The sequence below is a fragment of the Mirounga angustirostris genome, unplaced genomic scaffold, assembly GCF_029215605.1.
Source record: "Mirounga angustirostris isolate CCGP_5_RB_7025 unplaced genomic scaffold, mMirAng1.0.hap1 SCAF_2, whole genome shotgun sequence".
Taxonomy (NCBI): domain Eukaryota; kingdom Metazoa; phylum Chordata; class Mammalia; order Carnivora; family Phocidae; genus Mirounga; species Mirounga angustirostris.
The window spans coordinates 20,316,745-20,332,304 of record NW_026991710.1 but is presented as its reverse complement, the minus strand read 5'-3'; the positions used below and the strand labels follow the sequence as shown (position 1 = coordinate 20,332,304).

General features: G+C 37.5%; 1 protein-coding gene across 2 annotated transcripts in view; it reads left to right on the top strand.

Annotated features, from left to right (window-relative positions):
* Window positions 1–5,608: 5,608 nt before the first annotated feature.
* SEPSECS (Sep (O-phosphoserine) tRNA:Sec (selenocysteine) tRNA synthase) overlaps window positions 5,609–15,560 on the top strand; it is a 36,147-nt gene continuing 26,195 nt past the window's right edge. Inside the window, exons 1-5 of one of the 2 annotated variants that reach the window (XM_045881380.3) lie at window positions 5,609–5,795; window positions 6,609–6,763; window positions 9,079–9,197; window positions 9,517–9,675; window positions 12,720–12,873. In XM_045881380.3, coding sequence (XP_045737336.1) covers window positions 5,682–5,795; window positions 6,609–6,763; window positions 9,079–9,197; window positions 9,517–9,675; window positions 12,720–12,873 — 701 coding nt within the window. In that variant the 5' untranslated portion in view covers window positions 5,609–5,681. The other variant, XM_045881381.2, reaches the window with a different exon arrangement.

Sequence of the window (15,560 nt, the reverse complement as noted above, 5' to 3'; positions counted from 1 at the left end):
TTGTTGTGACTTGAATGACCCAGGATATATAGTCAATTCTGGTAAATGTTTCATGTGAGCTTGAAAAGAATGTATGCTTTGCAGTTTGATATAGTGTTCTATGAGTGTACATTAGGTCAAGGTACTAAACATGGTGTTTCCGTATCTTTACTAATTTTGGGGTTAACTTTTACTGTCAGTTCAATATCCCAGTATGACTGTAAATTTGTCTATTTTTCCTTTTGTCAGCTTTGACTTTATGTATTTTAAAACTATGTTATTATGTATATGCAAATTTAGAAATATTCTATCTTCCTGGTGAATTGAATCTTTTATCATTATGAAGTTTCCTCTTTATGTTTAATAACAGATACAACTTGATTACGAATAGAGGAGTCCTCTGGAACCTTAATAGTTCCTCTGTTGAGCATTTAATATTACAATTCCATTTGCAGAGTAAGTCTCTCCTTATTAAATTTGCAGGGGTGCTATCACAGAGCAAAAGGTAATGTTTTTCATTCAAGGGTGCAAGCGCTACAGTTAAGGGCTAGGAGGTAGAAAAAATCTGGGGGTTGAAAGACCTATTGTGTATGTTTATTCTGAGGAAGACGTTGAGCAAGGCAAGGGGTTTAATGTAGTAAGAGTAGCAGCCTTATCTACTAGGAATTGATTAGGTTGACCATCTATATTTATCCATCTTGAGTGTTTAAGGGTAAGTCAGGATATTGGGAGCTGTTTCCTTCTTCCGAGTACCCTCTTTGATCAGAATTGAGGGTTTTTCTTTGTGCCTGGTTTTTCTTTTGTAAGACGGGACATTCTTTTTGCCAGTGTCCCTTCTTTTACAACACCTACAATATCCTTGTCAAAAATAGTTGCTTGGGAGCTGTGCCCCCTAGCTGTTTGACCTGCAAGATCATAATTTTAGATTCTGTCTCATTTTTATTCTAAACCCTTCTTTTTTCCCCAAATTTTGATTGAAATCCTAGTTAGTTAACATAATATTGGTTTCAGGAGTAGAATTTAGTGATTCATCACTTACATACAACACCCAGTGCTCATCACAAGAAGTGCCCTCCTTAATACCCATCACCCATTTATTCTAAACCCTTCTTAAAATGTTCTAACAAGTGTTCAGCAAAGGTGCTATTTCCTTTTCTATTTTTGAATCAGGCTTCAGCTTCAGGTTTAACTCCATTGACAGATTGAGATGAAAGGGCTGTTTTTACACTGACACCTCTGTGAACTCCCGAATGTTGTCAGAGGGATTTTCTAGTCTAGCACAAAAATCTCTTATATATATATATATTATATATATATAATATATATATATATTTTACCATTTTTCTGTTTTCATGATTAAATTATGGTCCAATCAATTTTTGTTGGAAATGTTTAGGGATACTACTGGTGAGAGACTTTGCCCTACTTTTCAGGCCTTTTTTTTTTTTTTTTTTTTTTTTTTTGACCCTAGCTTCATTATGGACAACGAGATCCTATAGATCCCTCTCTGGGTCAATCCAATCAGCTTTTGCTATTCAAGATTTAGCATCTGTGGTCCTGACCAACATATGTATAAGCTGATGTAGGTTAGGTAACCCTGAATCATATGCACCCAAAAGAATTGTTCTAGGAATAGTTGCTGGTCTTGTTGGGGGTCTTGTAGGGAGGTCCTTAACTATAGCTCTTAATTCATCTTGGGTCGAAAGTTTAAATTCTACAGTTACCTGCATATCTGGCTCATAAGAGAGATGGATCATTAAGCAACTGACATTTTATGGTGTTAGGAGGTCCTTGGGAAAACATACAGGGTCTGCTCAAGAGGAAGAGACAGACGTAGTTGACAGAAGCGATGAAAGACAGAGATGGGAAGGATAAAGAGGAAGAGGGAAATTGGATATAGGGAGGCAAGTGGAGGACAAGGAGAGGGAGGATTTACTAGGAAATGAGTCTAGTTCCTTGTTGCTTAGGCTTGTCAAATTGCTTACTAGCTTTGGCCAAAGTATCTTTTAATGAAATAATTTTTGAACCAGAATTTCTATTGGAGGCTTCTGTATACCAATTAAAAACTGCTGTCCATTGACCTAAGAAATCCTAATTCCCCTTCTTTTCTAGGGTACCTATTAAATACAAAATTTATTCAAGTCAAATGTTCCACAGACTGGCCACAGCTGAAGTTATGCCACTGAGAGAGCTAGCCACCAGAACTGGGATTGTAATGACAAAACATATAAGAAGCAGCAGTTTTTCCTGGAGGAGGAGCGGATTTAGGCCTGGACAACCCCAGGAGAGCCGGCAAAGCTTGGTTGAAAGTGATGCTTGTATTCATTGTGTGTCAGCCCCCCCCCCCACCTGAGGGCTGGCCCCCTCCAAACACTGACCCCTTGGCAGGTAGAATAGTGGAGTGAGCCCTCTCTCTGAATTAAAGGCAAATTCTCAGGACAAAAAAAAAAAAAAATCAAGGTGGAAGGAGTGCCTCACCCAGTTTTATTAGTGACCGATGGTGAAGTTTGTCCAAATGGATGCCCATCTGGTGAGAACTGCAAACTCACTGTCTGTGAGGCTGGCTCGAACAACAGGCTTATAGGGCCTATGTCTGTGTTCTACCCTATCATTCTCCTTCTTATGACAAATAGTACTTTCAGATAACACAATACAAAATAAAAGTACAAAAGAGAGCCCCCCAAAAAGGATGAAAAAGAATAGCCTGATTCCACCCAGGATAGCGTAAGTAGAATAAATAGCTGAGGAACTCAATGCAAAGATAGCAGAGTTCAGACCCAGCTCTGATGATGTTGGCACAGACGTGACAAGCCACATGCAGCAAGGTACAAGGGTCCTCTGTGGGGACCGCATCGGGTCAGAGGCTGGGGTCCATGGTGATGGACAGTGCAGACCGTGTCTCAGTGGAGTCTCCAGGAAAGCTGTGGCAAGAAACAAAGACCACCCAAGTAATAAACAGAGACTATTCATTCAGAGCTTGCTAGGGGAAGGGAGTTAGTCACCATCACTTGGATTTGGCAGACTCAAGGGCAGCCAGGGAAGTGGAAAAGCTTTATGGTGAAAAAATGGGAAGGGTTCAGATGTGCTCTGATTGGGGGTTGTTGGCAAGGGGAAGATGGAGGTAGGCTAATTAGAAAAGAGCATCTTAGATCATTGGTTTAGGGAGAGCATATTTGGCTTTCTCTGCTTGGTCCTGAGTTGGAAGCGAGTGAAAAAATTGGGAAGCTGGCAGGCATCAGCTGAGTCCTAACTGTTCCGGCAAGATTGCTGCAGGGGTTTTGGTTTGGCTTCCTGGGCTACTTGCTGCAGAGATTATGGATGGGGGGTACTTATCCTCTCAGGCAGGTCTGGTCCTTGTCCAGTCTATCAAGGGAAGATGGCATTGTGCAATTACATCTCATTTAATCATTGTAACGATCTCCTCCATGTCTCTGTTTTACAAGTGAGGAAAGCAAAGCTCAGGGAATATGAGTAATGTATCCAAAGTCACACAACTAGTTAACACAAGCAAAATTCATACCTATGAATGTTGGATCTATTTTTAACCATGTTACGTCTTATAAGGGCAATGAAATTATTCTGATGTTGCCCTATTAAAGATATTAGATGCTCACTAAGTACTCCTTGGGTGAGAGAATGGATGAAAATAATTTCAGAACACTTCTTTCACAATTGCCTCCAGAGCCTGTATTTTTTTTTTTAAATAACTTATATGAGGGCAGAGCTTGCTGATGGATTTAGTTTCTAGAAACAAAGATTTTTCCAAATTAAGACCAGTAAAGAAGGTGAGAGAAACTGCTGGCTCAGAAACCTAGTGTGTCCACTCAGTAATGAGATGGATCTTGTGATTTTTGCACATTTGCCTATGATCGCCAAATCAGCTTTGAAGGCTTTCCCAAAGGAGAAGTTGCAAGAATAGTTGTATTTGGGGAGTAAGAACTCTTCACAAGTTTAATGGTTGATGCTTACTTAAAAAAATAAGCTAAATTCTCATTATTTTTGTGGTTTATCTTTCTGTGTAATTTTACAAAGTTCTCAAATGGTCTATCATTCAATAAATATTTGTCAAGTATCTATTATGTGTTTAGTTCTGTGCTTTGAACACAGATATCAAATACTGCCTTTGTCAAACCGGCTCACAGTCTAGTTGAGGAAAACAGAAAATTAACATCTGGAATGCAGTTTGACAAGTGCCAGGCTGACAAATGGTGGGTATCGATACCCTGGGAACATGTAGCTAAACATTCCTGGGAGTGGCAGGGAGGTCAGAGCCTGATCTGCAGCATTTGTTGATTTCCACGGTGTAAATACTCCCACCATGGCCAATTTCAAACTTCCAACATGATGCCACTAAAAAGGGAGCTGGAAAGACATATGCAGCAGTACACCATTTTGCTGTATTTCCACTGTCCAGATACAAGAGATGTAAACGATCTCAAAAGTGCAGGTAACAGTAAAGTGTAGAAAACATAAGTAGGAAGTGGTAAGTTTGTGTATTTACCACGTTTGCCTTTCACATAGTTTACTGTAAACTTACATAATCTATTGTTAAAAAGCAGCTGTATTTTTTTTTTTTTTAAGATTTTATTTCTTTATTTGAGAGAGAGAGAAAGCATGAGGGAGAGAGGGTCAGAGGGACAAGCAGACTCCTCGCTGAGCAGGTAGCCCGATGCGGGACTCGATCCCGGGACTCCAGGATCATGACCTGAGCCGAAGGCAGTCGCCTAACCAACTGAGCCACCCAGGCGCCCAAAAAGCAGCTGTATTTTAAAACCAGCTCACAAAATTCCTGAACATTTAACAATCAGCTCTTGCAAAGCAAGTATGAACCAGTTCGAGTGGACTCCAGCACACCACTGAACACGAACAAGGTCCGGAATTACTGTAGGCTCACCTAAGCAGAAGAGTGCAAGGAAATTGGAGGCAGGGATCCTACCTTTTCATTTCTGTATCTCCCATACCGAGCGCTAGGTTGTTCAATGGTCAGAGCTGTTTATTAATTCAGTATGGAAATTTTTTTTTAGCCCCTACTATATTCTGGGCACCGTTCTAGGCGCTTGGCGGGGGGGGGGGGGGGGGGGGGACAGCAGCGAAAACCAAGTCCGTATCTTTCGGAAGTTTACATCCATAGGTGTGTGGGTGTGGGGTACAAAAAATGTAAAGTCAGGTGGTGGGTGGTAAGTGCTGGGGCTACAAATTCTGTAGTGCAGAGGACGAAAGGAGTGAGGCTCTGCTATTTCATAGCGGGCTGTCAGGCAATAGAACATGTTGAGACCTACGAAAGTAAGGATGGAAGATTCTAGAATATGAGAGATACGGCGTAAGACTGAAGCACAGACTGCGCAAATCTCACCATTCAACGGGGCTGGAACACAGAGTAAGCTACGGAAGTTTTTCTGCAGAGAAGCCCACACAGTTCCCCTTTACTTTCCCCAGCCCCTCTGCACAAATGCAAAATCTTCCTTCAAGTCCGTCTCAGGAACACTCTCGGACACGGGCTAAACGCAACGGACACCCCCGCGCAAGATCAAGTCCACGGTTTCCGGCGCACAAGGTAGGGCGGTTTGCGCATGTGCAGAAGCGAGACAAGATTTTTGTCCCAAGGCCTTGCCGTACCGTCCGGGCGGCGAGTTGCATCCTGGGTTCAGTAAGCGCGTACGGCGTGTGTCGAGTGTTCCCTCGCCGCTGTCGCCACCGCCGAAATGAACCGCGAGAGCTTCGCGGCGGGCGAGCGGCTGGTGTCGCCGGCTTATGTGCGACAGGGCTGGGAGGCCCGCCGCTCGCATGAGCACCTCATACGGCTGCTTCTGGAGAAGGTACCGAGCTGTCGGGTCCCTCCCCAGCTGCCGCGCCCCCCACAGCCTCTGGCTCCGCCCAGCGCCCTTTTAGTCCTGCGTCCTGCCCACCGGCTCCCGTCTGTCGGTTGAGACCTGTCCCCGGAGTCTCTCGCAGCTTGGCGTGCGTGGTGCTGACTTGCGCTCGGCTCCTCAGCCTCACCATAAACCAGCAAAACCCAGAGAGTGTTGTTAGGGAGCTTGTGGGAGTCCGGATTTTGAGTCCTGTTTTTCCCGAACTTCGGGGTGTGGAAGGGAGGGGAAGTCCCAGTTGCTTTACTGTTTTGTTTGCGAGAAGGGCAAAGTTCGCATCTTCCGTCTTTCACTACTTCCAAGGGGGACGCTTTGTGTTTGTAAACCAGGATATAGAAACTCGAACCAAGAACTGCTGCAGAACCTCGCAGGTCTCGTTCCTGCCAGTACCCCGAATTTTAATTGCGCTCAAGTTTGACAAGCCGTAGTCTTAGCAGTCCGGTTTGAAGAATCGTCATTGAAGATACGGTTTTTGGTTTTCAGTTACCTTAACTGCAACTTCAACCTGAGTAAATGTCATCGTATTCATTTATTATCCCTTCTGAGAATCTGTAGATAATTGTAATGCAGTGTAACAAATGTTTTGCCTCTTTGAGGTTTCTTCGTTGTGCTGAATTGATGTCTGAAGTTGAGAAAGCAAGAAGCATGGCAAAATACACATTGCAGAGTTTAAAAAAATTCATTGAAGTACGGTTCTAGGGGATGGTTTTCTGAAATAAAAGTTTTTGTTTGTTGGTTTTTGCTTTTGTTTTTTTTTTTCAGGGCAAGTGTCCAGAGGATGGTTGGGATGAAAGTACACTTGAACTTTTTTTACATGAACTTGCAATCATGGATAGCAACAATTTCCTGGGCAATTGTGGTGTGGGAGAAAGGGAAGGGAGAGTGGCATCTGCCTTAGTTGCTCGGCGTCATTACAGGTATATTTTTAAAGTAGAAAGCCTTTCTTTCTTTCTTTCTTTCTTTCTTTTTTTTGTTAAAAACCATGGTGTTAATACTAATCATATTAAATTATAAAATATCTGTTGGTGACCTACTTCTTCCCTATTCAAATGGGCGTATAAACCAGATGCAACAGGGAGATGGAAACAGTTTGAGTAGTTGCTTTTTCAAGACAGTCCGGTGAAGGTTCTAGTTATCCTGTCATGTCTGAGTGTTTAATAACAATACTGCCTATACACTTAACATAATAAGCCTGTTTGGTTGTAAGAGTTTAAAATATGTTAAGGTTGTTTATAGTTTGCCGTATTTCTTTTCTGACATTGCAAGTTTTTTTAGAGAATGATACGTAGGTAGAACTTTAAAATGTTCATCAGTATCTAAACTGAATCCTATTTTATAAATAGCTTTCTTTGTTGCAGTAGATGCAGGAAAGGTATGCTAAACTTGATTTAAGATTATTAAGTCACTTTTTTCTTTTGCAATATTTTAGAAAGCTTTTCATCAATCTGCTAACCATTTAATTGGTAGTGTTTCCAAATATCATTTCTCTGTTCTTCCAGTTTTATGTGAAATATAGGTAAACTTTTAAAAACTCCTGTCTTGAAATTTTCAGTGGTGAAATTTTCCTGTGGATAGTAGAATTTTATTTCAACAAAACCATTGCAGTCAGAACTAATGATAATGAATCTAGAACTTGGATGAAAAATTCGTGGTTAAAATGGGCTGATAACATGATTTATAATATTTGTAAAAAAATGCTTTGTACATTAGGTTTCAGTGGTGATGAAATATGACACTAGTGTTCTCTGATAATCGCAGAGTGACGGATTTCTGATCTAACTATAAAGTACAAACAAACTTTTAATTTTGAAAAATATTCAGAGGTATCTTGCAAGTGTATAATGTCATCTAATTTAAAATGAATGGATTTGCACACTGATTTTCAAGGAGTATATACAGTTGACCCTTGAACAATATGGGTTTGAACTTTGCAGGTCCATTTACAAGTGGATATTTTTCAATGAATGCAGGACAGTATTGTAAATGTATTTGCTCTTCCTTATGATCTTCTTAATAACATTTTCTTTAACTTGTTTTCTTGTAAGAAAACAGTATATAATACATATACAAAATATGTGTTAATCAACTATTTATGCTATTGGTAAGGCTTCCGGTCAACAGTAGGCTATGAGTAGTTAAGTTTTGGGGGGAATCAGTTATACATAGATTTTTGACTGTGCAGGCCTCCCCTAGCCTCCCCATTCAAGGGTCACCTGTAATATATATATATTTTTTTAAGATTTTATTTATTTGACAGAGACACAGCAAGAGAGGGAGCACAAGCAGGGGGAGTGAGAGAGGGAGAAGCGGGCTTCCCACGGAGCAGGGAACCTGATGCGGGGCTTGATCCCAGGACCCTGGGATCATGACCCGAGCCGAAGGCAGACGCTTAACAACTGAGCCACCCAGGTGCCCCACACCTGTAATATTTTTTAAATTAAGGCTGTATTTGAAATAGCAGCTCATCCCCATTGGAACTTAATCCACTGCTCTGGTTAAGGAAATGGAAAGAAAGAAGGGAATCTAATGTTGCATATATTCTGGTTTTCCATTCCTGCTAACAAACCACCTCAAAACTTAGTGGCTTAAAACAGTAATTTAGTATTATCTCTCACAGTTCTGTGGGTTAACTGGGCTAAGCAGGATAATTAGTGCTTCCAGTCTCTCATGCAGTTGTAGTCAGATGTTGGCTGAGAGTTTAGTCATTAGGTTCAACTGGGCAGTTTATCCAGGTTGACTCACTTAGACCGCTGGGAGCTCAGATGGCCTCCGCAGGTGGGATCTGGCATGGCATCTGGATTATAGGCGGGAGCTCCCACAAGAGCAAGCCCTTCAAGAGGCCAGGTGAAGCTTTAAGGCTTCTTTGACCTAAATCAGAAATTCCAGAACATCACTTCCACTAGATTCTTCCTGGCCAAGCAAGTCACTAAAGCCAGTGCACATCCAAGTGAAGAGGAATTTGATTCCATCTCTTGATGTTGGCAGTAGTGTGTGGGCATAGGGAGAAAAGGAATTGATGGTGGCCATCTTTGGAGACTAGCTACCACAATGTAATTGATGAATTTGTTTCAATTTAGGGTATTTTTACATTATTAATAGTTTATGAAGTGTATCTGTAATAGTCAAGTGTTGCTTCTGCTGTTTTTTTGATTATTGTATCTGTATACTTATACAGTGGATTACTTAGAACACCGAATATTTTTGTTCAGTTGTTGGCCCATTTTTTGCTTAGGTTCATTCATGGAATTGGACGATCGGGTGATATTTCTGCTGTGCAGCCAAAAGCTGCAGGTTCTAGCCTTTTGAACAGAATTACCAATTCTTTGGTCCTGGACATCATAAAGTTGGCTGGTATGTATTATATTAATCATAATACTTTTGGGTGACCAGCCACACACACCTTTGCTTAATATCTTTTATTAATGCCTCTTTCCAAACAGGTTCTAAATGGCTCTTGAAAAGACATATTTTTAAAAACCCTTTAGAAAAAGATAGAAAATCAGAGCCATAAGCCTGGAGGATGAATTTGGCAGTGAGTTTCCTGAGGTCGAGTACAGAGGAAGCACTGTCTATAACTCTTATATTTGATTGAAGAATTCTATCATTTCTTCAAGAAGGATGCTGTTTTTTCAGTGGAATAACTAATTTCTCCTTTACTTCTTATTTTTAGGTGTCCCTACAGTGACCAACTGCTTTGTAGTTCCCATGGCAACTGGTATGAGTCTAACCTTGTGTTTCTTAACATTACGACATAAAAGACCAAAGGCAAAGTATATTATATGGCCGAGAATAGACCAGAAGTCCTGCTTTAAATCCATGATCACTGCAGGTAAAAGAAGAGAAATGACATATATAATGTAGAAAATTCACCCTTTTTATATAGAGGTAGATTAATGAAAAAGAAACTGTGTTCCTATTCCACCTTTTTATTATAATAAAATACACATAATAAGATTTACTATTTTAATAAGTTTTAATTAATTAATTTATTTAAAAAAATTATTTATTTATTTATTTATTTATTTGAGAGAGAGAGAGAGCAAGCATGAACAGGGGGAGGGGGAAGAGGCAGAAGGAGCAGGAGAAGCAGATTCCCTGCTTAGCAGGGAGCCCAATGCTAGCTTAGTCCCAGGACCCTGAGATCATGACCTGAGCTGAAGGCAGACGCTTAACTGACTGAGCCACCCAGGCGCCCCAATTTTAATAATTTTTAAATGTATGGTTCTATGACATTAAATACATTCACAAGGTTGTACAGTCATTAGGTAACACCATCTCCAGAACTTTTTCATCCTCTTAAACTGGATCTCTACCCATTAAACAATAACTCCTCCCTCCCCACTACCGCCAGTTCCTAGCAATCACCATTTTACTTTCTGTCTCTATGAACTTGACTACTCTGGGTCCTTCATGTAAGTGGACTATAGAGTATTTGTCCTTTTGAGACTGGCTGATTTCATAGAGCACAATATCTTTAAAGTTCATCCATGTTATAGCATGTATCAGAATTTCTTTCCTTTTTTTTTTTTTTTAAGATTTTATTTATTTATTTGACAGAGAGAGAGAGAGCGAGAGCAGGAACACAAGCAGGGGGAGTGGGAGAGGGAGAAGCAGGCTTCCTGCCGAGCAGGGAGCCTGATGTGGGACTCGATCCCAGGACCCTGGGATCATGACCTGAGCCGAAGGCAGACGCTTAACGACTGAGCCACCCAGTCGCCCAAGAATTTCTTTCCTTTTTAAGGTTAATACTCCACTGTATATATTTATATCTCACATTTTGTTCTTTCTTTCATTCATTGATGGACACCTGGGTTGCTTTCACCTTTTGGTTCTTGTGAATAATGCTGATGTGAATATGGGTGCACAAATAACTGTTTGAGTCCCTGCTTTGAATTCTTTGGGATATATACTCCGAAGTGGGATGGCTGTATCGTATGTCCCTATTCTTTGAAATGGGGATGTGATTACCTGTCATAAAATTGTTTTGATATTAAGCAGGATGACATATGAAATACCCAGCAGTAATCCCTGGAGCATAAAGGGTGCTAAGGGGCTTCAGGAATGGTGATTGTATATACATAAGTAGAATACATATAAATTATTACCATAAATCAGAGTGTAAGGACCCAGGCATCATTACATAGAGGTGAGACAAAAACTTTACGTTGGTATTTTAGTATTTAGCTTGCTTAAGTCAAGGTGAATTTGGGAATTTAAGGTTAATTTTGAATAGCTTCAGTATGTTATATGAAGTGAACTATATTGGCCTGTAATTAAACCACATAAATAATCCTAAAGAAATTCATGTAAAGGGATTCATAGTTATGACATATAGTAGAAACTGATAGACTTTCAAAAGATATACTCATTTACTTTAAGTGGTATAAAGTTGTCAAGTCTGTTTATTTACATCCTGTTAACCAAAGAACTACTACCAAACTTATGGGAAAGATTGCCATATTGAAAAATTGGAAAATTTTCCAAAAGATCTTAGGATTTGTACTAAATTTACAGTTTATCCTTTCTTAGGATAGCCTATATTCTTAGGAAGCAAGATAGTTGTATTCTCAAAAAAACCTTGCATTATAAATGTTTGAAAGAAAAAATAGGGTTGGGTCTAGAGAATTTGAAAAATAATAGAAAATTAGCTGTCATTAGGAAGCACTACTTATTTAAGTTTTGTTTGTTTTAAAAGCTATGAAGGTATAGATATAAAACCTGGACATCTCTGAACCAACATAATTGATCATTTTATAGTGGCCAGGTTTTTATATTTCTATAGATAGAATGCAGACAACTTGACATGGGTTATAAAACATAGAAGAAAACTACTTGCTCATAACTGTGCTTTAATTTGCTGTGTGACCTTGGGGAAACCACTTAATTTTCCTGAACTTTGGCTCCCTTATCTTTGAAATGAGTTAGTTGAGCTAAATGGTTTCTAAATCTCGTATAGCACCTAAATGTATGAGTCCAGCCTGCTATAGATTTGCTATTTGGGAAGACTGAAGATGTGACTACATAATAACATTACATGTAAAATTTCCCAAGTTTATTTTCTATCCAGTTTGTAAGACTCAAGCAATTAGATTTTACTTTTACCCTAAGTACTTACTAGCATTATGAAATATTTAGTTATCTAAGTGCTTTGGGCATTGTTTAGTCTATATATTGCACAGGAAACTCTTGAAGTTTATGGACACCTAAATATTCACCATACAAGATTACATAGTTATTATTTGGGCAGACCTTTGATCAGGTGCTAGTTTGATCATGTGCTAATTCAACTGAAAATTGAGAAATAGTGTTTATATTTAAATTATATAGAAGGCCCTTGTGAACTATGGGATGGGTCAGTAATCATTAGGCTACTAAAATTCATTACTTTTTCTTTAGGAGTAAAATATTAAGTTGATGATTGTGATTGGTTTTAATACTTGAATTATATTTTTATTCTTGTCCATCTCTGAAATAAAGTGAACTTAAAAATGAAATGTTGCCAGAGAAATGAGTAGATTTACTTTTCTGTGGTCTGAAATTGAATTGTACCAAATGATCCTTTTTGTCATCAGTGACTGTGTTATTACTTTTATAGGTCTCTATTTGACATTTGTTTTCCTTCCCAGAATTAGTCTTTCTAGTCATATCTAAGTGTTAAATAGATTTGTGGTCCTAGTTGTGGTCTACTAGTCCTTCACATTATTTTGGCCTGCTTTTGACTCCTACCAGTATTGAGCCAGGTCTTTATTACTTGGGGAGGGTTCACTGACCAGATTTGGAGTTCTTGTGTGGAATAGCACTGCTTTGTAGAGTTCCAGGATCTTCCCTTATTTTAGTTTATCTAACATTTTGATTTCTGATTGGCTTGGTTAGGTTTTGAGCCTGTGGTGATAGAGAATGTTTTAGAAGGTGACGAGCTGCGCACAGACCTGAAAGCAGTGGAGGCTAAAGTTCGGGAACTTGGGCCTGATTCCATTCTGTGTGTTCATTCCACTACATCCTGTTTTGCTCCAAGGGTGCCTGATAGGTAAATCATTTGCAAATATTGTCCTTTAGGTGTTCATCGGGTCTTTTAAATGAAATGCAGATATACTCATTCTCAAAGATGCTTAAGTAACATTGGGCAGTAAATAGGTGAATGGACTAGTGGAGAAACAGCATGGTGGTTTGGGAAAATAAAAATTTAATATGGAAGAAGGAAAAAAACTAATACCAAGTGGAGATCCCTTTATAACCTGTGTAGACACAGAGCATCTCTATTTTCTTGCTTTTTTCTATTTCTGATCTCTTTGCATCTTTTCCTCATTATTTAAGTAGAAGTTTCTAAGCATAATGTTGGATTTACTTGTTTTCATTGCTGTCTCCATTTCTTTGATTTTACAGTTAGTTTTCCTGTGTAAGATTAACAGATTTTTTGAATAGGAAATTTTAGGATTATTTATTGCCTTTTGAATTTTTTAATTGGAAGATTAACTCACATGTACACTTAAACGTACACAGTGGCTATCTTTGCATTTTGAGAAAAATGCATATATTTAAGAAAATAAAAGCAAAAAGAAAAAAAGCAAATGTTTACTTTTCTAAAGGATATCCGCAAATTTTATTCTGAAATTGTAATAGGTTTGGGTATAGTAATACAGATTTCTAGTTTTGACAGCAGCTCTTTGTTTGATTTTAACATTTTGAACGTAAGTGCTAATAATTTGTAAAAACTATATTGACTTTGGGCTATTTTTTAAGATCAAGTTATACTTTAGTTTTAATTCATGGAATCACACAATTTGGCATTAATGAATGTATGTTACTGTTTATTATTTTATAGGCATGTTTTAAGAGACAGTTTTAAGACCATGCTCTTGAAAATTTACCTTGTTTCATTTGTGACTCTGAATTCCATTTTAAGATTATATTGCGTATGCTTTCCTTGTTTATTCATTACTTACCAATCAGTTTTTAAATTTGCATTGAAATATTATATAAGCATCTCTGTTCATTCTTCATTGATGATTTTGCTATCTCAAAAAATTTTAATGTGATAGAAATAAGTCACATTTCCAAAAACAGCATATGGGTATTGTGTTAGATTGTTTATGCTTGAGGATAGTTTTTGTTTCATTTTGTTTTTTTTTTTTTAGATGTCAGTATACTTGGTATAGGGTTAAGTCTTTTACATGTATTATCTCTCCTTTGGGAAAAAATCACAAAGGTTTTTATCAGCAAAATTCTCATATGCCACTTTTTCGTTGTGTTATATAATGAATGTTTCTGATAAAAGTGAACTTTAGGAAAATAGCGATGCACAGTTATTAGTAATATGTTTGAATTTCTGATTTTATTAAACTTAAAATATATTTTGATTTCTTTGCATTAAGCTTATTCTTTATAGTCTTAACTTGAATAGGTATATGTATATATATGTTGTCTTTATCAGTTAATTAATTGGACAGAGTATTGTGGGGCAAAATCAGTCAAAGGATATTTAAAAAAAAAAAAAAGGTTACCATTTCTACCTGACAAACATCTTAAATTGGCTGCTAAGTTACAATACAGTTTGATCCACATAGAAAATATTTTTTGTCTTTCCTTGCCTTTCATTAAATACCTTTATACATCCTCTAAATATTAGCAGATTTGGTAAATTCTGAATATTTAAAACAACTCACAAGTGATTTTTTTTTCTTTTAAAAATAGTACTTTATGTTATCATAGCATCTTCCTTTCGAGGAGCTTTGTTATTAAGAAATGCTTTTATTAGTACACAAACGTATAAAAGTGACTTCTATGAAGAAAATACTTGTTTGTATCCCAGAAAGTCTATTTTTTAAAAACAATATCTGATTAATTTGAGTAATAGAAACGTTTCTCTGTCAATTTGTAAGGTTTATGAAAATGAATGATAAAATGACTTTTTAGTTCATAATACTTTAAGGAAGTAAATTGAAAACTTCTGACAGATGAATAATGTCATTCCTATCTGTACTTTAAAAACATAATGTGCATCTAAAAAAGAAAATGTATTTTGCAAAAACAAATAATAAAACTATATAATATATATTTGAAATACATCCTTATGGGAAAGAACTTTTATTGCTTTGCTTCCAAATTCTTTATATTGTAGAAAGAACATTTTTTAAAAAATTCAACTTTATTAAATCATAGGATTTAGTTTTAGCTTCATAGCATGTGAAGACATTTCTATTAGAAATGGCCTCAGTCACAAGTAGTATTTGATTTTGCAAAGGAACGTCATTTATTACACTCCAATTGAAATTTATTACCTTACTTTGCATAGAATTAGACTCTCAAATTGTTTTAATATAAGGAGTGTCAAATGAAAAATAAGAGTGAATTTAAAACCAGCAGCTATTTAAAAGATTCTTTAGTTGCAAGTTGTTGGAAAATGTTATTTTGGTACTGAAACATTTTAATGTTCTGTATTTTTTAATACATTAAAGTCTACTTGAAAATGTATTTTTTACTTTATGAGATGTTAAATGTAAGATTTCTTAAGATTTCAAGACATGCTAATTATTTTGCAGCTATTAGCTTTAGTATGATAAGCAACCAAAAGCATTTAAAAATGACATACCACCTTGTGAAGGGGTCATTATAATCTGCTTCTTGCTTTTTATATAGGAAATTTTAAAGTGATTTAAAAGCTACCATCTATACAGATTTTTATAAATACCCGTTTTCCCATTTATTGGTAACATT